Source organism: Aulonocara stuartgranti, assembly GCF_965226115.1.
Source record: "Aulonocara stuartgranti genome assembly, chromosome: 15".
Lineage (NCBI taxonomy): Eukaryota > Metazoa > Chordata > Actinopteri > Cichliformes > Cichlidae > Aulonocara > Aulonocara stuartgranti.
In genome coordinates this window covers 32,483,924-32,507,753 of record NC_138951.1, presented here as the reverse complement: position 1 = coordinate 32,507,753, position 23,830 = coordinate 32,483,924, and the positions used below count along the sequence as shown (strand labels likewise).

At 39.8% G+C, this 23,830-nt stretch overlaps 1 protein-coding gene across 8 annotated transcripts in view; it reads right to left on the bottom strand.

Moving 5' to 3' along the window:
* Positions 1–1,149: 1,149 nt before the first annotated feature.
* LOC309689147 (uncharacterized protein) overlaps positions 1,150–23,830 on the bottom strand; it is a 44,396-nt gene continuing 21,715 nt past the window's right edge. The window contains exons 1-11 of one of the 8 annotated variants that reach the window (XM_082505360.1): positions 12,236–12,550; positions 11,362–11,392; positions 6,383–6,471; positions 6,036–6,185; positions 4,477–5,153; positions 4,265–4,358; positions 3,845–3,962; positions 3,483–3,706; positions 3,182–3,353; positions 2,877–3,004; positions 1,150–2,388 (exon numbers count right to left, since the gene is read on the bottom strand). In XM_082505360.1, coding sequence (XP_082361486.1) covers positions 2,071–2,388; positions 2,877–3,004; positions 3,182–3,353; positions 3,483–3,706; positions 3,845–3,962; positions 4,265–4,358; positions 4,477–4,493 — 1,071 coding nt within the window. In that variant the 5' untranslated portion in view covers positions 4,494–5,153; positions 6,036–6,185; positions 6,383–6,471; positions 11,362–11,392; positions 12,236–12,550 and the 3' untranslated portion in view covers positions 1,150–2,070. The other 7 variants (XM_082505365.1, XM_082505366.1, XM_082505361.1 and 4 more) reach the window with 7 other exon arrangements.

The following is a 23,830-nucleotide window of genomic DNA, read 5'->3' as shown; positions in this document are numbered from 1 at the left end:
ATGGGCATGTTGTATAGAGTGCTTTGAGTACTCTGGGGGAGTAGAAAAGCACTATATAAGAATCAGCCCATTTACAAGTCCAATGTATAAAGACATCTTCCTCATTCATTATTCCTTGCTAAAACAACAAAGTGCAGCTAAATATTTTTTAATTAAGCAATTATGCGTTCCTTGAACAAACAGATCTAATTTAGCATATCATGTAAACCTATTGCTTATTATCTTTTACTGTCGACAGTGGGATGAACCTGGGCATGTGCGCGCACACACACACACACACACACACACACACACACACACACAGAACAAACCCAGTTGTGCAAAGAAATTTGGAAAAACACCATCATCAGCTTGTCCGCTGTGGCTGACGACGCAAATAGCAGCTGTGCTTGAGTTGGAGATCAGTGAAGCCAGTCTCTTTGTAGATGTATTGTCACCAGAAAAAAAAAAAAAAATCTGCTTCTTCCTCAGGCAGGCCTGTGCTACAATTACTGATGAAAGACCCCATCTGAAGATGACACTGATTTAACAAGCAGCCTCAAATGAAAAAGTGCTGTACTGAATGATAAATAGAAAGGTATTAAAGAGGTAAATCTGTCAGAGAAGGTATTTGTCCTTGAGCCCAGATACACACACTGTCTGCTGTATGCATGTGGCCGATAGTAAGAAATCTCATTGTCAAAAACAGAAAACTTTCTACACTCATACACTTGTTAACAAAAAAAGACTCTAGTATTGTCTCTCTCATCAAATATATGTGCATTCAGTTTTCATTAGCACTATCACAGCTTAAAAGTCAAACATTCACTGAAAATTCTTTCTCATTTTAAGAAAATAGAAACACCACAGCTGGAGTGGTGTCCTAATTAATTGATGAGATGAGAAGCATAACACATGAAACACTAATTAAAAACTCCAGGCACCATGTGCTGCCTATATGCATTTGCAGACTTTATTGTTCACAAGCAAGTTGATTCAAACCCTGATTCTGGGTTACTGAGAAGTGCAGTATAATAACATGAAAGACAGTTAAAATGGCAGGTAACATAATTGGAAAAACATCTTTACTGCCTGCGCTGTTTACCTTATAGATTAATAAATATACACATTCCACCATTTTAATAAATGTTTTACAGACTCATGGATGGATGGGTCGATAGATGGATGTTTGTATGGAAATTAAATACATGTTAAAGAAATTAATTTCCAATAGAGCCTCTAAGGAAAGGGTTACTCAAAAAGGTTTGTATGGAAATTTTTACACAGTAAAATTCACTGAGTAAATTTTACTCAAATTGAAAAAAAATTTACTCTAAAAAAGACAGTATTTGGTCCCAGTCTAAATGGCGTAAAGTTTACTCTTACGGTAGAGTTAAACTTTCAGAGTTAAATCTACTCTATTCACTGCAAATATTTTAATACACATGATGATAATTTACTCAGTTTAGTATAAAATAAAAACAACTCCACCCTAATTTTACTCTGAGTAGAACAGAATTTTACTCTACATAGTATTTTATTCTAAATAGAGCAGAATTTTACTCAGAATTGAATTCTAATTTATTTCAAATAGAACAACATTTTCACTCCAAATAGAATTTAAATTTTACATACAACTAAATTTTACTCTAAATAGAATTAAAAGAAGAAAAATATGTGACTTTATTTCGCCCTCTATGTATTATCATTCACTGCAAGGTACAATAAATAAATCAGAAATTATTTATATTTTAACAGCCACCTTTATTGTTCACAGGAAACAGTATGGTACAATATAAAAACTGGAATCACTATCACTGTATGACACCTGTAAATCAAATGCTTTACAACAGAAAAGCTCTTCAACACAAATTACATGAGGTCCATCTCTTGTACACAAAACTTGAACCCAGAAAATGTGCCATAAACTTGAGCACAACCAAACTGGCCACATTTAAGACGAAGAGTCTTACCAGAACAGAGTCCATGGATCACTTTGAAATGCTTTATCAAGGAATTAGCATTTGTCTGGGACCTCTTGCAAATGAAACAAAACATTCCAGCTCAACACTCTTAGTAGAAAAAAAAAATTCAACGCAGCATCCGAGCCCTCAACTCTGCAACCCTAGGATTCACTTGGGTTGTATCAACATCTATCTCGTAAATGGTGGTCTGCAGGAAGTTGTACATATTGACCAGATCGTGGTCATATGACGTACCAAAGACAAAGTGAGCTTTGAAAAGCTCATCAAAACAAGCAAGAGAGCCTGGTGACTTACAAGGGACTGCATGTTTGTCTATCACAATGAAGTACTTGTGAATCACATTCCTCTGAGTGCCCACTGCAAGAAGGTATGGTTGAAGGCTCTCTGTGATGCCATCGAGATGCCCCTGGATGCTAGTTCCCGTCTGTGACACAAAGACAGATAAACGTTCCAACATGATAAGACTTCGGTTAAAAAACAAGAAGCTGACAGAATTAAGGACAGATACAAAACAGACAACACTAGTTCAATTTTAACTACTAGCTTGTCAAAACTAGTATCTGTTATCTGTATATCTACAAAAATCTATATGCAGATATAATCTATATAAATATGTTAATTACCATGACAGTTAATTTGTTGAAATTGTAGCATTTCTATTTACAATGAACTTAAAGTTTGGAATGACTTGTTGTTTGTGTACTTTACTCAAGTGATAAAAGAAATGTGTGATGTTGCAAATACAGCCTACATATGGTTGTGGAAGACATAAAGGCTGCTTGACTGAGCTGTATACATCTCTTGGTAATGACTAAATTCATAGTTGTATTTAAACATACACCTTTTAGTTCATCTGAAATATTGTTATCAATGTAAATATAACTAGTTATGTTTCCTTTACTGTAACTTTACCTTGACAAACTTGACAAGATGGTCACAGGCTTGTCTGGCTGAGAGCTTTCCTGGTCTCTTGCGGCCATGAGGTGATGGTGGTAACAGGTGTACAAGGATCAAAATGGATGACATATCACTGTCCCATCCTGGAAACATAAGTAAATTGGAAACAATAATTAACTGCCAAAACACGTTATCTGCAACTGTGTTAACACTTACATTATAAAGTTTTGAAAAAAAAAAAGCGACAGCAGGTGACGGTGTTACACTTTCAAATGCTCCAATTAAAACACAACAATAAAATTCCATTTATTTTATCTCACCATTTTCCACTTCTATTGTGCATTCAGCATTTTGCACAAGGTACTGAAGGTCATCTGATTGCGTGAGACTACGGCTTTGTTTGAGGACTTTCTGCTTGTAGATAGTGGGCCACTTCTCCAGGAACTTCACAGAGGTGGCTTCATCGAACATCAAAGTAAAATCTTGTTCAATCTGCAGAAGAGATGAAATTAAGTTTTTGAAACTCCTTGTATCAAACAACTTTTATGCTCACTTTTTTCTCAGATGCACCTCAACTTATAAATGTAACAGTGAGGGAAGTTGAAGGTAAGATAAACATACTAATCCTCCTATATCCAGGAATCTTGGGAAGTCCAAAAAGATATCAGATGACTTCACTGGATCATGAATCATATTTTGGCGATAGTTGAAGGTCTGCTTCATCTTCATCATAACAATTCCTTCATCAGCTGTATGTTTCATCAGTGCAATAGCCTCAGAACACAAGCTGTCTGTCATTAGGCAGTTGTCTTCTCTGAAACAGTCTCTATCAGATGTTGGGCCCCCTAACAGTGGATATGAATAACACAAAAAAGTGACACCGTGTCCTACAAGGCTTGAGAACTCAGCTAGAATTTTCATGCATGCAGTTTAGTCTCCAGATGAGTGAGACTTGAATTATAACTACTAACAATATCACATACCCATTTGCGTTTTTGACATTCTGGGAGTCTTGTTTTGTCCATTAGAAGCTTCCTTTTGGATAAACTTCAATCTCCAAGCCAGATACCCACTCCCATCTTCTGCATTGTAAAAATGCTCCTAAAATTAAATGAAATATTTTAATTAACATGTTAAAATATATTTACACTTTCAATCTGAAAATTGCAGCAATTGAGCTCCCTTGCTCGGGACTGGAGCGCTGAACTCTAAAGGGATTTAAATAATGAGAGTTAAGAAAAGGCAGCACAGAGGAAAGTCCTGCGAAAAGAAAAACATCTTCAGCTTTACTCAATCCAGAGCCAAACTGTTAAGTAAATTCTACATATATTTCATGCCTGAAAAATGTCTTACATTCACGAGTGAAAAGTAAATTGTTTGAACTTATTCTTTTTTGTACTTACATAGCCCAGCCTGCTCCTAGGATCAGCCAGGTATGGGAACAACGTGATGATACCCTTTGCATATTTCTCTTTAACACGTCTTGAAGGACTTGTCCTACACAGACAAACACAAAGTTGAAAGTCTAAATACCACCTCTAAGAAAATAAATGAATGAATAAATGATAAATGAATTTATCATATATATACTTATGAAATAACTATGTCAGCATACCCATGTTCACTTGTCATATGTGCAACTAATATCTTGACCGTCTGCTATCCGTTAGGCTTTTTGTCCGGGCATACTCATTGATGATCCTCTCTCCTCCTGGTTTGTTCTTTAGAACATCTTCAACCATCGAAGTTACAGTAAAATAGAGCGATATAATAATATATAATCAATATATCATAAATATTTTTCTTGTGATACTAAAAAAGCTTTCAGGTTCGTTCTAGATCAAATCAAAGGTCTATAGTCACGAATACATGTTATTTTTTTAAAGTATGTTTTAGTATAGAATTGAGGTTCATTAGATATTCATGATCACTGTGCTTCAAAGCCACCTAAAGTTCTGTTAAAAAGCACAAATAATTACCCTTAAATTTGTCTGTCTCTCAAGCACACTAACTTTTTATGTTGCCGATCTGGTCTACAATTTGCAGACCTGTGCTGAAGGAAAGACAGCAGAATCTTGTGCTTTTATGACAGTGATAATAATACATATAATATATTCAAATTTGTGTCAACTTTCTGAAAGGGTATACAGCAAACTACATAGCTTATTCGGGCAAGAGAAGTGTCGTCAGCTCTCCGTCTTGTTGTAGGACTGTGTTCCAATAATATGGTGTCATCAGAGTCCACTTCAATTTCTCCACTGGAACTGGTAAAGGAGGTGCTTGCAGAAGAATCTATCAAATCATAAAAATTATAGAGGTCACTTTTGTGCTGCCCCTGACTGCAACAATGAGGTTCATGTAGCTGGGTTTGTAAAGTGCTTTATGAGTGAGCAGTGTTGAAGATTTTTAGTTGTAGTGCCTTGATGTTCCTGTTTTAGCCAATGAGTGACAGAATCGATAACACAAACTAATTTAAGTTTATTAGTCACAACCAACCACATGACATCACATTCCATAACAAACAGAAAATCTTTTTAAATGTTTAGCAGTTATTTCTTAAGTCCAGCTTCAGAAATAGTTAAATCCATGTCAGTTTTTGAGAGCAGGGCTCCATGATGTAAATTAGCCTTTATATGTTTAGTGTTTCATGTCTTCTTGCCTTCTTGTTTAAGTTTGTATGATGGTTAGTGTTATTTACACAATCATAAACATTGTAGTACCCAGCAAAATATAGGATTATTTGAAAACAATTCAGTAAATTTATTAGCTTGCCTTACACAGAACATGTTCTACTAGCCAGGACTTAAAGCATGAATGACACAGTGGGTCAGTGATTGAGTGATTCTAGTGACATTTACCTTTCTGCAGATGTTAGATTTTTCTTTGCTTAAGTTAAAATGCTGTTACCAAGCTGATGGGACATTAAACTGTTAAAAATTCCATCAGGGATAGAAACTCATCATTATTCCATTTCCGTGGGATCCTGAAAAAAGTTTGGCCAATCTTAATATTTGGACCAAGTAATTTGATAGGACAACTGACTGTGCTTACGTAACTGCTCACACCCTCTCAACTTGCAACCAGGAAATAAACTGGACTGTGGTTTCTCTCCCCACTACCCGGTCAATTAAAAGTTTAAAAATGACGATGATGATGACATTCCAAGATACTTACCATCTGGATTTGGACCTTCTGCTTGACAAATCTCTAGCACACCAAGGTTTTGTTTTTTCATAAGGAAATCAAAAACATCCTCATCAACTTCAGTCTTTGAGTCATCAAAAACTTTGAAGTCCAAGTTTGGAATGTTGAACTTCTTGGCAACTGTGAACATTATAAAATTGCATTATACATTTGAAATTAATACCAGAACAAGGCAAAAAAAAAAGTGAAATTACATAAACTGAACCAGAAAAAAAGCCTAAACATTTGGTATAGCAGCTATTACAGCACCATCCCCAAAGCTTGACTGATTCACACAAGCTATGAAACACACTGGAAACTTTGATTGTTTTACTCACCACATTCCAAAAACGATGTGTAGGTCAGTTGGCCCTCAAAACAGATGTACTTTTGTTGTTCTCTATACTTTACACGCACAGCTTGCATCCTTCATGATATGAAAAGGATATTGTTAAATAATCAGATTTATTACAAATACTTGCAAAATTGAACAAAACACACACATATATTCCTTGTACCGTATTTTCACGACCATAAGGCGCACTTAAAAGTCTTAGATTTTCTTCAAAAAGTGCGGCGCGCCCTATAGCGCGGTGCGCCCTATGTGTTGTAAGGAGGACGTAGTAGAGAACACCATGAGAACGTTAAAGGGTGAAGTGTGGGCGTTGATCGTATATACCGGGACAATCGCACATACCTGTATAAAAGAACAGGTATGTGCATTATGCAGGACATCGTTGTTTTAACAACCCTGAAAATGGCAAAGAGACACGCTTACGAAGCACAGTTTAAACTGAAGGCCATCAGCTACGCGGAGGAACATGGAAATCGAGCAGCGGCGAGAGAATTTAAGATTAACGAATCGATGGTTCGCAAATGGAGGAAGCTGGAAAACAAGCTCCGGCAGGTCAAGAAAACGCAGCTGAGTTTCCGCGGACATAAGGCGAGGTGGCTCGAGTTGGAGGAAAGACTCGAGCGGTGGATCATCGAGCAAAGAGCGAGCGGGAGAAGCGTTTCGACGGTCACCATTCGGCTGAAAGCAGTTTCACTAGCTGAAGAGATGAACATTGAACATTTCCAAGGAGGTCCGTCTTGGTGCTTTCGTTTTATGAAACGGTGCCATTTTTCCATCCGGACCAGGACTACGGTAGCGCAGCAACTTCCAGCGGATTATAAGGAAAAGCTGGCCATCTTCCGCTCCTACTGCAGCAAACACATCGGCGACAAAAACATCCAACCCAGCCACATCACAAACATGGACGAGGTCCCGCTCACTTTTGACATCCCGGTGAGTCACACTGTGGAGAAGAAGGGGACCAGCACGGTAGCGATACGCACAACGGGGTATGAAAAGTCTTCTTTTACTGTTGTGCTTGGCTGCCATGCTAATGGACAGAAACTGCCGCCTATGGTGATTTTTAAGCGAAAGACTTTGCCTAAAGAGAAGTTTCCAGCAGAAATCATCATTAAGGCAAATGAAAAGGGCTGGATGGATGAGGAAATGATGAAAGAGTGGCTGAGGGAGGTGTATGTAAGGAGACCAGGTGGTTTTTTCCACGCATCACCATTGCTGTTGATCTGTGACTCTATGCGTGCCCATCTCACAGCAGATGTGAAAAAACTTGTGAAGCAAATGAACTGTGAGCTTGCTGTCATTCCGGGAGGCCTGACAAAGGAACTCCAACCGCTGGACATCGGTGTGAACCGCCCGTTCAAAGTAAGGCTGCGAGCGGCCTGGGAGCGATGGATGACCGGTGGAGACCACAGTTTCACTAAGAGTGGAAGGCAGCGCCGGGCGAGTTACGCCACAATTTGCCAATGGATTGTAGATGCTTGGGCTAACATGTCTGCTGGCACTGTTGTTCGAGCTTTCGCAAAAGCCGGCATCGTTTCCGAGGAGCCGCACGGCACGGAAAGTGACTCTGACGGTGAAGACAGTGAACCTGGCATGTTTGATGGAGATTTAGCGCAGCTGTTCAATTCAGACACAGAGGATGAGGACTTCGATGGGTTTGATTGATGATAAAAATGTGAGTACCAAACTTTGTTTTGCTCCTGCTTTATTTTTAAATACGCACACTTGTATGCTTGTGTGTTGTTGATGATGACGATTATTGGTAATAAAAATGTGAGTACCAAACTCAGTTTTGCTCCTGCTTTATTTTTAAATATGCACACTTGTATGCTTGTGTGTTGTTGATGATGACGATTACCGGCAATAGAAATGTGAGTAAGGTACCGAATTCAGGTTTGCTCCCGCTTTATTTTTAAATACGCATACGGTACTTGTATGCGCCCTATGGTCCAGTGCGCCTTATGTGTGTGTTAAATACAGTAAGGGCACACATAACTGAGACTGCGCCTTTTAGCACAGTGCGCCTTATGGTCGTGAAAATACGGTATGTCTTACAATCTCACGATGCTCTGTTCTGATGAAATGTTCTGTCATATGGTCTGCCTGTCACTGACTTGGAGATTTGTGACTGTGCACTCTCAGATCATATGCCTGTGTTATTCAACGTTGGTTTGACATATACCGCAGTTAAACCTGGCACTGCTACTCGGTGCTGTCGGATTATTAACCCCGCCACTGCTGCGCAGTTTTCTGCTGCTTTTAATCAGCTCGGCGGGCCTTCTGACTTTGTTTCCTCTGACACAGAAGACCTACATTCCTGGTTTAATTCTTGCTGTCAAAAAATCATGGACTCTGTGGCTCCTTTAAAAACCAGGCAGCTTAAGGCTAAACCTGAGCCTTGGTTTAATGAGAGCAGTCGTGCTGTTAAGAGGGAATGTCGTCGAGCAGAACGGAGGTGGAAAAAGGATAAACTGCATGTATCATTTCAAATTCTCAAAGACTGCTGGCATCGCTACCAGAACTCTGTTAAAGAGGCAAAAAGGGAATATTTTGCAAATATTATTTCTTCCAACTGTCATAACCCACGTGTGTTATTTAGGACCATTGGCACTGTTCTTAATACTCCTTTGAATGTCTGTTTGGAAGTTTCTCCTGAGATTTGCAATGATTTTCTGAACTTTTTTATTGAAAAGGTTGTCACCATCAGGGCTCTTATCACAGCTCCTGACTCTGACCCCTCAGTCTCTGTCCCTTGCGCTGCTGTTTTCACTCAGTTTGAGCTTGTGACGCTCTCCTCTTTAGAGGATGTGGTTCGCCATATTAAGCCCACAGGTTCCCCACGGGATCCTGTCCCTCCACAATTCTTTAAAGAAATTTTTCCTAGTATACAACAGTATGTCCTTGACATTATTAACAGCAGTCTGTCTTCTGGTGTGGTTCCTGCAAATTTCAAACATGCAGTAGTACAGCCACTGCTTAAGAAACCTGGCCTTGATCACACAGTTTTAGCGAACTATAGGCCTATTTCCAAGCTGCCTTTAGTCTCCAAGGTTTTAGAGAAAATTGTTTTTAGTCAACTGAAAGATTTTCTAGATGAAAATGGAATCTTTGAGGTTTTTCAGTCAGGTTTTAAAACCCTTCACAGCACAGAATCTGCATTATTAAGGGTTTTTAATGACCTCCTTCTGGCATGTGATTCTGGTAACCATGTTGTTCTTGTCTTGCTTGACCTAACTGCTGCCTTTGACACAGTAGACCACAATATTTTAATTTCTCGATTACATGATGTAGTGGGTATTGGTGGCACTGCACTCAATTGGTTTAGGTCTTATTTGTCAGATAGAACTTTCTCTGTCAGCCTTCTCGGTTACGAATCGTCTTCTGCTCCTCTGTCATGTGGTGTCCCACAGGGCTCAATTTTAGGGCCACTGCTCTTTTCTCTGTATCTACTGCCTCTGGGTTCTATCCTTAGAAGGCATGGGATCTCATTTCACTGTTATGCCGATGACTGCCAAATTTATTTGACACTAAAACGCAAGGATGCCATCTCCATAAAACCTCTCTTGACATGTCTAGATGACATTAAAGCTTGGTTGGCTCGAAACTTTTTAAATTTTAATAAAAAGAAAACAGAAGTGTTGGTGTTTGGACCCAGTGGTCCCTGTGAGTCCTCCTCTGTTGTTTTAGGATCCCTGGAAGTCTATTTTAAATCTGTTGTTACTGACCTTGGTTTTAAGTTGGACAGTGATTTTAAATTGGACAACCAAATCAGAGCAGTGGTGAAGTCCAGTTTTTATCATTTAAGGCGACTGGCAAGACTAAAATCTTTTCTTTCGAGGCAGCACCTTGAAACAGTGCTCCATGCTTTTATTTCTTCCCGCCTGGACTACTGTAACTCACTTTATGTGGGGGTCAGTCAGTCATTGCTCTCACGTCTGCAGCTGGTTCAAAATGCGGCTGCACGACTCCTAACAGGAACTCGAAAAAGAGAGCATATAACCCCCGTGCTGGCCTCTCTGCACTGGCTGCCTGTGTCTTTTAGAGTTAATTTTAAAATTCTTATGTTTGTTTTTAAATGTCTACACAGTCTTGCCCCGCCTTACCTCTCTGAGCTTCTTCATCCCCACATACCCTGTCGGTCTCTCAGGTCAGCTGACCAGCTGCTCCTGGAGGTACCGAGATCCAGGAGGAAGCTCAGAGGGGACAGGGCCTTCTCTATTGTGGCTCCAAAATTATGGAATAATTTGCCCATGCATGTTAGAGAGGCCCCTTCACTGTCCACTTTTAAATCACGTCTTAAAACCCACTTTTATTCCTTGGCTTTTAACCTCAGTGAGACTTAGTTTCTTTTTTAATGCAGTAGTTATTTAATTAATGATTTCACTCTTCTTTTATTTGTTTTTTATTTATATCTCATGTAATTTTATTTTACAGTTCCAATGTACAGCACTTTGTGTCAGCTGTGGTTGTTTTAAAGTGCTTTATAAATAAAGTTGATGATGATGATGATGAAAAAGCATGTAAAAAAAACACATAAGTAATAGAAAGCTCTACATTGCAGCAATAGGAAGTTTGTATAATGCTAATCTAATACACTAGGGGCTACAGACTGCAACCATGCACACAATTCAATTCTGAGTAAAAAACATGTGCTCACCTACCATTTTGGATAAAACATTGGTGCACAGGATTTGTTAAAAACACACTTCCCTGGTCAATTATACTACCTAAAACAGCTATTCAGCAATGCTAAATTAAGTTTATTGAAATATAGCTGTCTGAGTGGTCGAACAACATTAATTTTGTTGGAAGCTAACATTAGCATAAACCTTGGCAATTATGTAGCATGTAAGACCCACAAACTCAGAAGCTGTAATATAATACATGCATTACCCTTCACATAAACAAAAACTCCACATTTTATTCTATATAAAATCATTATTTAGCACTTTGCTCACTTACCTGGCTTATGCTGACAGTCGCCTCCGTTCCACTGCGGGATAAGAAAATGGCGGCAGAAACGAAACTTAAGAAGCGAAAATGGGCGTGGTCTTTCTATATTACTCCGATAGAATTTCCTCTGTTTTTTGGCTCCAACTCTAGCGGCCAATTGAAGTGATTAGGTTCCAAAACGTGCAATAACTACTCTTTTAGATGAAAATGATGTTGACTCTGGAAAAATTACTCTCTCCGTTTTCCTGTGTACCACAGGTGGAGGAGGCCAACTTCAAAAGTGTTTAATTTTTGTAGGGAACCTGGATCTGGATTTCGGGGCAGGAATTTAAAGGAAAATACTTTTATTTATAGATTTAAAAATACTCTTGAATTTTAATGTATATTGTGGGTCCCTCTTAGACCTAAAAAAATGAAATTCTCTGTGTCAAATGGGGTGTCTGTAGCTCAGTAGAGAGAGGTAGGGATATAGCACTTAGTAGTAGTACAAAAGTACTATATAAGAACTACTCCATGAACCATTTACCACATTTTTTGGAGTTCCTTTTTTAGTGTTTGTACAATTCACCACATGGACTTTTTAGTTTTAAGCTGAGTTTGGGTTACATGACATAGGGACAGTTCATCAGCAAAGCTTAACCCCCTACTTAATTATTTTTCAGTTGAAATCAAATAGAGGATGAAAAACTTCCTGAAACAAATCATTGTTCATGTAGACCTCTTCACTGGGAAACCCCCACCCCCAAAACATACAGTATCTCCATCTACTTTTCCTTTCCTCTTTTTTTTCTCTCAACCTAAACCACTAACTTGAGCAAAATACAAAATTTACAATATATTTTCTGTTGTCAAATGTCAGTTTCAAGTCCTAAATTCCTCTCACCTCTTAGACACAGAGATGGGTTGCATGAATCATGACAACTACAATTTCAAATCTGTACAGTGGCTTTGCTCCCGTGACAAACTCCCAACACCAAGTGGGAAAAAACACATCAGTCAAACTGGCAAGCAACACACACACAAAGTTTTCACTAGCTAACTGGGGCTGACAAGCGAACTCAACAATCCAGCGTCGACTGAAGCTCAGCCACACAGTTAAATAGAGAAGCTGGCAATGAAAGTATCAGCTGCAACTTGGTGATGGCTGATGAGCCGCAGGTGTGGCTGCCTCCAGCAGCCTCCTCGGCCTGATGACACTTGTAAACCAGTCCTTCAGGAAACACATACACACGTCCAAACACCTATACAGATAAACAGGGAAACAGAGGACTTGGAGAGGAGCCAAGACAAAACACACGACAGCAGAGTATGCCTACACAGACACACAGGCAGGGCGACCCGTGAGGACTGCCACCCCAAGATAAATCCTAGCCCAAGATAAAGACATGTGCCCTGAGTCCCCCAGTCCCCAGACCAATGCTAATGGGGCCTAAGACAACAAAAGAGGCACAGTCTGACAGCTGACATGGCCGAATGCTGCCTAGATTCAGGGTCCATTGGGGGTCCAGAATAAACTTAGCTCTTGTCCTTAATCTTTGGAGAGGCCCTGGTCAGAGTTTCAGTCTCTGGGAAGACCAGGTTAGCAGCACACACCAACATCTCTGAAACTATCCCTGCCACAGACAGACACAAACCAGTCTCAAGATCAGGAAATTCAGAAACACAAACCACATTTGAGAGAGCACAGGTATAATATTTTACCTTAGAGCAAGGCAATTCGGCAGCATAATCAGTCTCAGAATTAGCTGCCTGAGTCATACAAACAGAGTCTGCAACTTCATAAATCGTCTGTGAATAAATTTCCTCCGTAGTTAGCTCTGGAGGCTAAGCGTCCTCATACCCTGGAGGTACTCGAGACCATGTTGGTGGTGAGGAGCACTGGTGACATAGTCACCGTTTCCTCTTGGCAATCTTCGCACTGTGTCTCCCATGGCGATTCTCCCCAAATCCCACACAGTGCTCGTGCCCGTGGCATGAATCGTGACAACTCCATCTCCATATCTGACAATAGGTCTAATATCACATAACATAACCCATAACTAAAGAAAGTCTGACCCTAATGATCTTACAGTTTATTACTACTAGTACACAGCAAATTCAAAAGTGTTAAATGTTTTGGTGTTAGTAGTCTTCTTGCAAAAGTAGAGTTAATTTTACTCTAAGCAGAGTCACATTCTTTTAATGTAACTCTGAGGTGTAAAATGATAGTAGTTAAAATCGAGTGTTAAAAATGAGTGTTTCTATTTCAAATCTGGGGGTGTTACAATGGAAACATTAACTCTTGACCTCTTAACTCTGAACTCCTAGAGGGGCTACGACACCAACAGAGTAAATTCACAGACTCCGCCCCCAGCACCATAGGCTCCAATCGAAGCTGAAGTGAAGCCGTTTCAGAACATTTTGCTCTACATATTTGAGTTGTTTACTATGCTTGGTAAGTCATTTTTTCAAAGATTGTTTCAATTATTATTATGAGCTTTTACTTCTGTGGCTCTTTGGAGTTGAAACAAAGCTGTGTGAAAGGCATTAGCCATGTTGCTCAGTGATAGCATAATATTCTGTTTTAGCTAGCTGAAAGGTATTGTCTGCGGGCAAATACCACAGCCTTGAAAAAAAGCTTGCATGTGAATTTTCAGTCAAACTTTTGGTCAAATACACCTAAAACAATGTCTAGAATGTGAAATATTGGTATAATGGTGCTACTTGAAGCCTGAAAACGATCTCCCATAAAAAAAAACAACGAGCAAACAGCAGTAGCAGACGTCCTGACTGGGTTCTACATTAGCATTTAGATCCCTCCAGAGTTTTGTGCACACGGTTTAGGTAAAAATGAAAAAGGTTGAGGTTTTACATTTAGTTCAGTATTACCTGTTGCCTGTGTCCTTGTCTTATGGGAAAATACTTTACACAAGTAATGGCTCAAAACGGATTCCTTTTTTTTACTGTGCTGCAATTGATTACTGGATTATTTGTGCCATTAATCAACTAATTTTTATTCAATCTCCACATAGGATATGCTTGTGAAGATGGAATATGGGGGAGAGCAGAAGTGCGTTGAAGTTCCACAAAGTGATGAATGAAGGACATGCATATTGTATTGAAGAAATAAGTGATGAGAATGCTGTTATTTGCATTTACCAGCTCATCTATGTCAGACCTTTTGATAAACAAAATTCTAATGAAAGTGAGAACATGTACACTGTTACAGCTTTCAGAAAATGCTTTGAAATTGTGGTGCACAGTTCAGAATAAATGTTTTTCAAAAACCATTGCGTCTTTTTAGTAAATGTTTATTTCCAAAAGAAATTTCTAGAAGTTCAGAACAGTAAAATTCCCGCTTTTTAGAATTAATTAGAAGATAACTCTCACGTAGTTAAACTAAAATACTCTTTGAGAGTTAATATATAAACTCTTAACACCAAGTGTTAAATTATCAACTCCAGAAAGATTTGGTGTTTAACACTAAATCAGAGTTAACGTACCAACTCTCCAAAAAGAGTTAAATTAACACTCTGTGGTGTGGACCTATATAGACACTTTAATAGTGTTGAAATCAAATCCGACAGTGTTAATTTGGACATGCTGGATTTGCTGTGTAGTTACAACATTACTAACAAAAATCAAAACTAGAGAAAAATTTGTCATCATCGATAAAGAGGTACCACCTACAAACCATTTACTTTTTGGTGGTTTTCTTTGCCCCTCCACAGCATCTGTTGCCACTTTTATTTTCACCAAAGCAGGTGAAATTCAGAATGGTTTATAACTCCTAGCTGTCCCTTTACTGATTTTGCATTATACTCTGATAGTCCAGTGCTCCCAGTTTTTTCAGTGTATTTTTTATGCAATTATACTTTTTTCTCATTGCAGTCACATTTCAGATAAAATGTGTAGTTTTAAATGATAAAAGGTATAATGCATAATAAGAATTTCTTGCAATTCTGAGCATTGGCCGGGAAACGAACCCGTGTCTCCCGCGTGGCAGGCAAAAGCTCTACCACTGAACCACCAATGCGAGGCTGTCCCAAAAGCTGAGGTAAATGTAAGAATGTAGAAGTAGAGAGGGCTGTAAGTTAGGCTGGTGTAAAAAGTTATACCTGTAACATGTGACACAAGGTTCAGTAAATAAGAAGCAACTGTATTCCCTGTGTGTGGATCATTGATTCCTAATTTGGTTTTTTTGAAGATGCAACACTTATGTTCAGATTTTTTTGTTTGAGTAAAAGCCCCAACACTAGATGTAAGCCTGTGTATCAAAGCATTTGAAGGAATTTTAGGCTTTTTCTTTTAGTAACACTGAAATTCCTTTGTTATTTTGTCACTTTTTGGAGAAAGAAGGGATAAGCATTTATTTTTGTAGACAAGCATAAATACATGCTACCCAAAAGGAGAACTAGTTTTAAGAACTAGCATTGCTTTTCTTTCCATGTAATGACAAAATTTTCACCCCTGAGACATTTATGGAAAAAGACAGAATTTCTTTACACTCTTTATCTATAACATGAAACATGACTGTTTAACTGTTCAGCTACTTGCCTGCCAAGCACTCCTTTAATTTATTGTACTACTTGTACCTCATGCTGCTCCGTGGTAAAGCTTTACTCACTGTGCTAAGAGTTTCATTCAACCGCAGCCATAACCTCCAGTTGACCCTGCTCTCTCACTTTCTCTCTCTTGCCACCTACTCTTCCAACACACTGCATGTGCATGACTTCCTGCATCCCAGTCTCAGAGAATGACTGAAGTATGATGAATCACTGCCTTGCTGAGAAATTGAGATGTATCTTCACTTGTGTGGGCAGAGAGGGGAAAGAAAAACAGTAAACCTCAGCAACGACATTACTTGCAGTTTCAAATTAGCTCACTCAATCAGGAATTTTATTTCTGCTTTTAAAAAGAATTCCTATAACATTTGTCTGTCACTGGAAATACCTGCTCTAATTTCTAGGGTGCCAGATAAGACTGTTTTGTCACATACAAATAGTTCTGAGGGGTTGCATAGCACAAAAAAAGTACAATTTCAAATAGGAGCAACATGTTTTGCTAGTGGACTCAGTTCTCCCTTTTTATTTCATTGCAAATGTCACTGGTAATTAAAAAAATAAATAGAAAGTACACTGGTATAAATAAGCTTCCCTTCTCAATGTGAGTCAACTTCAAGTCAAAGGAAATTAGTATGTGGTAAGAGACAACAGTCTCTACAAAAAGGATGTCAGGTAAAATAGCCACACATCAAATTCAGACGTTTTTTTTTTCTGGATAAGGGTCAATATCAAACTGCAAGAATTTAATTTACGTATGCAAAAAAAACCAACAAAAAAAACAAAACATTGTATGGATGCACTCACCTCAACTATGACCCTCTTGATTTAATCAAACACCTAATATGTTGTTCCATAAACATAACTGATTAAAAAATAATATTCTGGTGCACATAAATTAAGTCAATTTTTTACCATTACAGTAAACCTCCAAATATGAATTCACTGAATTACACTGGCAAATGCTGTATTATTATAAACATTCAAACCAGAATAAATCGTTGGTTGACTGTCCATGCTACATATTCCACATATTAGTTGGCAGCACACTAATCGCTATTGTTTTTCAATTTTTTTGCCTGTCCTTTCCCAAGCAGATCATTACGGATTTTACCATACAGGACCACTTGACTGTCATAGTTTGTTCGATCTTTATTATTTATTTATTTTTTTACTTTTAAATTATTACAATCGAAACGGACAGGACTGGCAGATAGGAACGAGAAAGAGGAAGGAAAGAGAAGTTGGTAAGAGGCTCAACAGAAGGAGACGGAAAGAAAAATAGAGGAGAAAAGAGACAGAGTTAACCTGCTGGAAAACAAAAAAAGACAAGCAGAAAGAGAACAACACGATAGGAAATCCACAGCAACAACCAACATAAGCATAAGTAACAGTAAATAATAAGTATTGAATGCTACTGAGCAGAAAACAGTACTTATAAGGCATGATATGTTTCGAGGCAGCAGCCAACCAAGATAGTGTGTACAAACAGGTACTCAGGTGTGAACACCCATGTGCACATAAGTGTGTGTAAGCGCGCTTGTATTCACAAGGTTTCTCCATGTAAGTGTCTAATAGAAGGTGTGGGGAGCCATAGCCCTGCCCACTAGGACATGAAGCAGGCATGGAGGAGATCCAGGCCCCACACATCTAGAGGCCCCTCCAGAGCATTAGAGCTCCAGAGCCCAATGACTTACAAGTCTAATATTAAAAGATGAAATCTCTCCTAGCAATCTGAACTGCAATGACCTCAAAGGCATGGTCCTCAGGGTGTCCTGCTGCATTAAGATCATCATACATTCACCAAATGAACTATTGGATGCCAGATTCATGCAGTAGAACCTGATGAAATAGACTTGTTTAGTCAAGGAGGCCACTGCACAGAATTCTGAGAGAGAAGCACTTCGCCATGAAACCAATAAGGTGGAGAGACCACATACACCCTTGCAAGGGTTAACCTCACTGCCATTTCATATGCCTTTTGGATGACCTCAGCGAGAGAGTGTTGTCTTAGTGACTGGTTACCTGAGCAATTAGCTCTATAGTAGACAAACAGCTGGTCTGTTGTCCTGTGGGCCTGGGTCAAAAGAAGGTACACTATATTTGTCAAAAGTATGCACTCACCCATCCAAATCACTGAATTCAAGTGCTCTAATCACTCCCAAGGGTGACTGAAGAAATTTCTAATAACAAAATGGTATGGGGGCAGTTTGGAGCCACTTTGACCATATGCAGGAGGGACTGAAGGAGAAAAAAGGAAGGGAAGGTATACAGTAGATATCCAGACATTCTGTACTGATTTTTCCTGTACCCTACCTGGGGCTGGGGTTGCTGGTAGTTCAGAGCTGGGCCCACTGCATCCCGGGGTTACTGCTGGTTCTGGGGGACATCTGTTTATCCACACTTCTTAGGGTGGGGTTCCAAATATATATTAGATTACAAAAGATGACTGACAACCTACATAGATGATGTGGATGGATGTGTGTATCTTCTCGCGCAGTTTCTCACCACAATCAAGATTTTGCATGGCAGAGGTCTTAGATATCTGTTGAGGCCCCTTAAGTCCAAAACACCTTCTTGGGAATGAGGAAATAAGGTGTGTAGGACCCAGCTGCCTATGGCCTATCATCTCCCTGATTGCCTTCATTGCAAAGGAGAATAGAGATCTCTCCTGTAGGAAACTCCCTGTATTAAATATCTGTTACCACCAAAGGGGTGCCTGTCCCCAGCACTGATAATTAATATAGGAACTGGAGATGATAAAAGCCTCCCAGGATAGCTCAATCTTATACCAATGCCTAGAGACAGACTGTAGAGGCTAACCTGGGATTTCCCTGAGACCCTAGTTACCCTGAGAGGTAGCAAGGAAAGATTGTGCTCTATGAAATAGGGCTTCTGGGCCTTCTGAGAGCCTATTTCATCCCACCTGGTCAAACTGCCTTCTGATAAGCAGTTGACTTGCATAAAGAACAATTCAAGGGTGGAGACAAGGCGAGATCTTCCTACCAATTCACCTGAGGAGGAAAACTACAGATAACCATCCAATGTTAGACCAAAAAAACAACAACATTTGGAACACTGCTATACTGAAATCTGGGTTTGTTGATCCTTGCTGGCACGCACACTCACAGGAGAGTCATTCACTTACAAATATGCACAAAAGTTTAACAGGTTTTCCACAGGGACCACAGTGTCATTGCCAAGGTTCTGTGGTACTCGTCATAAATAAAGTATTTAAACTTCATTTATGTTTACATTCCAATCCAATATTCGTTGTTTTTAAAAATGCTAAGTATAAGCAATATATATAATATACTCTTTTTTTGTCAGTAAATGTAGATAAAAATATATTGAAAAGTAATTGCTGTCCTTAAACTATGAAATATAAGTGACAGTCTTTTTAACAACAAATCTTTTTCAATGTTTTGAGAGATTGAAATGATCAGTGATGTTTCTGCAGAGTGATTTTGGGAAACATCAGCTGTCAAAGGCTGACTGTAAAGGACAGACTTCCTGGCTCTGTTGCACAATTTATGAGTGAAGTTCAAAGCCTTAACAGTAACTTCAAACACTAGCTTCACTTTTTTGCAACACTATCGCAACTTCCTAATTGCTTTAAAAAATAAAAATTATTTGGTTGCACTTTCAATTACAGCTAATAGAAATAATAGAAATAAAGTAGTAATAGTAGTGAAAGAAGGTGGAAACAATAATTATTTTAGTTATTACTATTCATTTATCAAAGTAATAATCAGTTAATAGCCAAGTAATACCATGGTAGCAACAGCCAAGTAATACCATGGTAGCAACAGTGGTTACAGTAATATTACACTGAAATTTATGTAATGTACTTTATTTACATAAAGACACATTCAAGACGGTGCATTAAAGGTCCAGCAGTATGTTTTTCAGTTGAGTTAGTGCTGTGTGCTGTTGCAGTTTGTTTTCTATTAATCTAATATCAAGTAAACACAGGCCAGTATTGCAGATACCAATAATGATACAGATACCTTTAGCCTATAAAGGCAGCTTACGTAGGGGAGAGAATGTTTCATGATCAATTTGCAATTGCATCAATTAGGAACAAATTTTCATGACGACATAATTGGTGATTTTTACTTTCCACAATAATTAGTTAATACAACAAATCACACCTTTCAGCTTTTTATGTATTTTGAAACAGATTTTTGGGAGAGCTGGAATATAAATATGCCTCCCTAGTTTACCTTCCTTTGTTTAAATTTGCTATAGGCTATAAATAAAATAGATATGACAGTCAACACAAAAAGGTTCAGACATTTTTCATAGTGTATGACTGAGATATATATTTTTAGTTAAATATATTTAATTTAACGTAATTCATTTGGCTACATACTAAACTTAGAGGATAGAAACAAAGTATTGATCTTGTTGTGTTAGTATCGGTAGGATACTAATACTAGTCACTGTACTGATACCACCAATATTTGAATTGATCCACCCACCTCTAGTTTGTGCATATCACATTTCAATCTGGTGAAGTCAATATGTTTATTTTTATACTTTGGAACCATCTAAAATTGAGGAAATACAGATTACCTTAGCAAATGTGTTGTTTATTACCTTACTGTTTTCAAAAAGTTAAGAGTTAATTGTTATAGTTAGGCTTAGGTAAAGTACAGCAGTGTATAAAATATATTTATCAATACCTGAAGTCACCATACAGTATAGAACATGAAGTATTTTAATTGTAATACATAAGTATGACACTTCACGGACTCAGATCCCACCACACTTTAGTCGTTCAGGGCAGCCTGTGCACTTCTTCACCCTTACATAGTAGCCCCTTACACATACAAGGCTTCATCCCTCCCCCACATCGGACAATTGTACCACATCTCCATACTTCTCACCCCAGTCTACAGACCCATCAACAAACGGATTAGAACAACATTCAGAGAGGTGAGAATGTGGCCAGAGGGGGCCATACCTGTTAACAATAATAAAAATGGATTGCATTTATATAGCGCTTTTCGAGACCCTTAAAGCGCTTTACAGTTCCACTATTCATTCACTCTTACATTCACACACTGGTGGAGGCAAGCTACAGGTGTAGCCACAGCTGCCCTGCGGCAGGCTGACAGAATCACGCCATCGGCCCCTCTGTCCACACCGTGGACCTGGAGGAGTACACAACCTCAGTGACCAGCTACATCAGCAAATGCATTGAGGATGTCACTGTCTCAAAGACCGTCATCACCTGTGCAAACCATAAACCCTGGTTCCAACCTGGTGAAAATCAGAGACTCTGGCTTTAAGTCTAAGGACTGAGTACAGGCTCACTGCAGGGCTGTGTCCTTAGTCCACTGCTGTTCACCCTGCTAACACATGCCTGTACTTCACAGTAAAGGTCAAATCACATCATCAAGTTTGCAGATAACATAAGTGGTGGGTCTCATCACCAACAATGATGAGTCTGAATGCAGAGAGAAATAACAACACCTGGTGGACTAGTGTCAGAATAACAACCTGTCTCAGCAAATATCAGATGACCTCTCCTGGAACCTGAACACCCACCATCATGAAGAAAGCCCACTGTCAGGGTCCCTGTGCCTACCCAGTCGGCTCAGTATGGCTACATATGTTTTGTATTCTTTTTTTTTATTTGTTCCTGCTCTCTCCCTTCCCCTCTTTCCCTCCTCCCTCACCTGTGGGCTCCTGCCCTTGGCCCACGCACCTGTGGCTCATCACGAGTGATCCAGCTCCTTTATAAGATGGCAGCTCTGTGTTTCTCGTCGCTGGACCGTTGCCGACCCTCGTCAGTGTAACCCCAGCTCAATTACTTCTAAAGTGTTTTCACAGCGATTTGCCTTACTATCCCTTCGTGTCTCTGTGTACAGATTCCCTGGACCTACCCCTGTGTTACCCGAGTGAGTGGAGTGTGAAGAGGAGTGGACGGAGTGTGTGTGTGTGTGTGACTATTGGCGTCTTTCCCGTTCGTGTGTGGACCCCCGGAGCCCGGCTTTCCCCTCACTTTTGTAAATAATCACCTGGTGTATCATAATAAAGACTCTTGTGCTTTCAAGACCTAGAGCCTGCGCGTGAGTCCGTTCAGTCCCGTTGTGACACCCAATGTCTTCAATTTCTTGGGAAACTGAAGAAAGCCAGTCTCCCTCCTCCCATCCTCACATAAATCTTACCAGGGAACCACTGAGAGCGTCCTCTGCTGCTACATCACTATCTGGTACGGGAACTGCACTTTCACTGAAAAGAAGTCTCTGCAGTGGATAGTGAGAACAGCAGAGAGGATTATTGGAGGCCCTCTCCCACCCATCTCCCAACTCTACGACAAACACATCATCCAACATGTGAACAACATAGTGAAGGACACTTTCCACCCTTCACATGCACTGTTCTCCCTTCTTCCGTCTGGTAGACGGTTTCGCAGCATCAAAACTGTAATGGCCAGACACTGCAAGAGCTTTCCCCCCCAAGCAGTCAGGGCCCTCAACTCAGACAAAGGACTGATAAACACACAATTTTACAAACACCTTACAATACTCACCAAAAGACTCAAAAACAACTTCACAAGACTTCCACAAATGCACTATAAACTGGACCTGCAAACAATATGCTTATTTGCACACCCCAGTCACATAGCTGCTCATAAACATCTAAATTATATTATATTTGCACATTTTGCATCTTGCACATGCCCTCGTTCTGCCTTGTCTACAATATCCTAGAGAGAACTTGAACCTGGTATTCAATAGCAGACTTATCCGGCGCCCCCCATGTGTGGCAGCCTGTTACAGCAGCTCCGCTCATTCTGAGCTTCTTTCTTATCTCTTTATTTTCTCTTAATTTTTTTGTAACTAAAGTTTTAGCAATTACATTCTACAATCATGGACTACGGTTTTGTGCTAGTCTTGGTCGTTTTTCTCTGTTTTCTTCCACTTTTTTCACCCGTATTTGGGGACCCAGTGCATAGATCCTTTGTTTAAAGTAGGGATCAGCTGTTAGCTCTGTGTCCCGCAGCGGTGTGGCTGCCGGACAGGCACGACATTCCCAGCAAGCTGAGGAGGAAAAGACGGGGTGTCGTGCTGGGAGGGAGCGCCGTCGCCTGAGAAGGAGACGTTACAGGCCATCTATTCCTTCTGTGATCACTGGAAATGTAAGATCGCTGCCCAATAAGATGGATGAGCTCATGTCGCTAACCTGGTCACAGAGGGAGTACCGGCAATATAGCATCATGATGCTAACGGAGTCCTGGCTAACACCGCTAACTCCGGACACGAGTGTGATGCTACCTGGATTCCAGCTGCTGTGGGCGGACAGGATGAAAGAAAGCAGTAAGAGGAAATGAGGGGGACTGGCAGTCTTTGTGAACGACAGATGGTGTAACCCTGGGCACATCACTGTGAAAGAACAACTCTGCAGCAGAGACATTGAGCTGTTAGCCATTAGCATGCATCCGTACTACATCGCCAGGGAATTCTGGCAAGTTATTGCGATAACAGCGTATGCCCCCCCCCTCGGCCAACGCGGATACAGCCTATGACTCTCTCCACTCCGTAGTCAGCAGACTGCAAACGCAATCTCTGAGAGCCCTTCTCCTAATATCAGGGGACTTTAATCATGTCTCACTGGACTCCACACTGCCCACCTTCACCCAGTATGTAACATGCCCAACCAGAGACAATAGAACACTGGACTCACTGTACGCCAACACAGAAGAGGCATACAGTTCACCTCTCCCTCCTCTGGGCAGATCTGATCACAATCTAGCTCAGTGAGATATGGAGCCATTCTCTGAGCGGAAGGCCTGGGTTCGAATCCCGCTTATAGCAACATTTCTTTCAGTTAACAGTTAAACTTTTTAAACTCTTTTCAACACAAATTTCAGCTTCTTCACCCCTTTTCAGCAAAAATTCTAGATTCTTCAGCTGTTTTCAGCT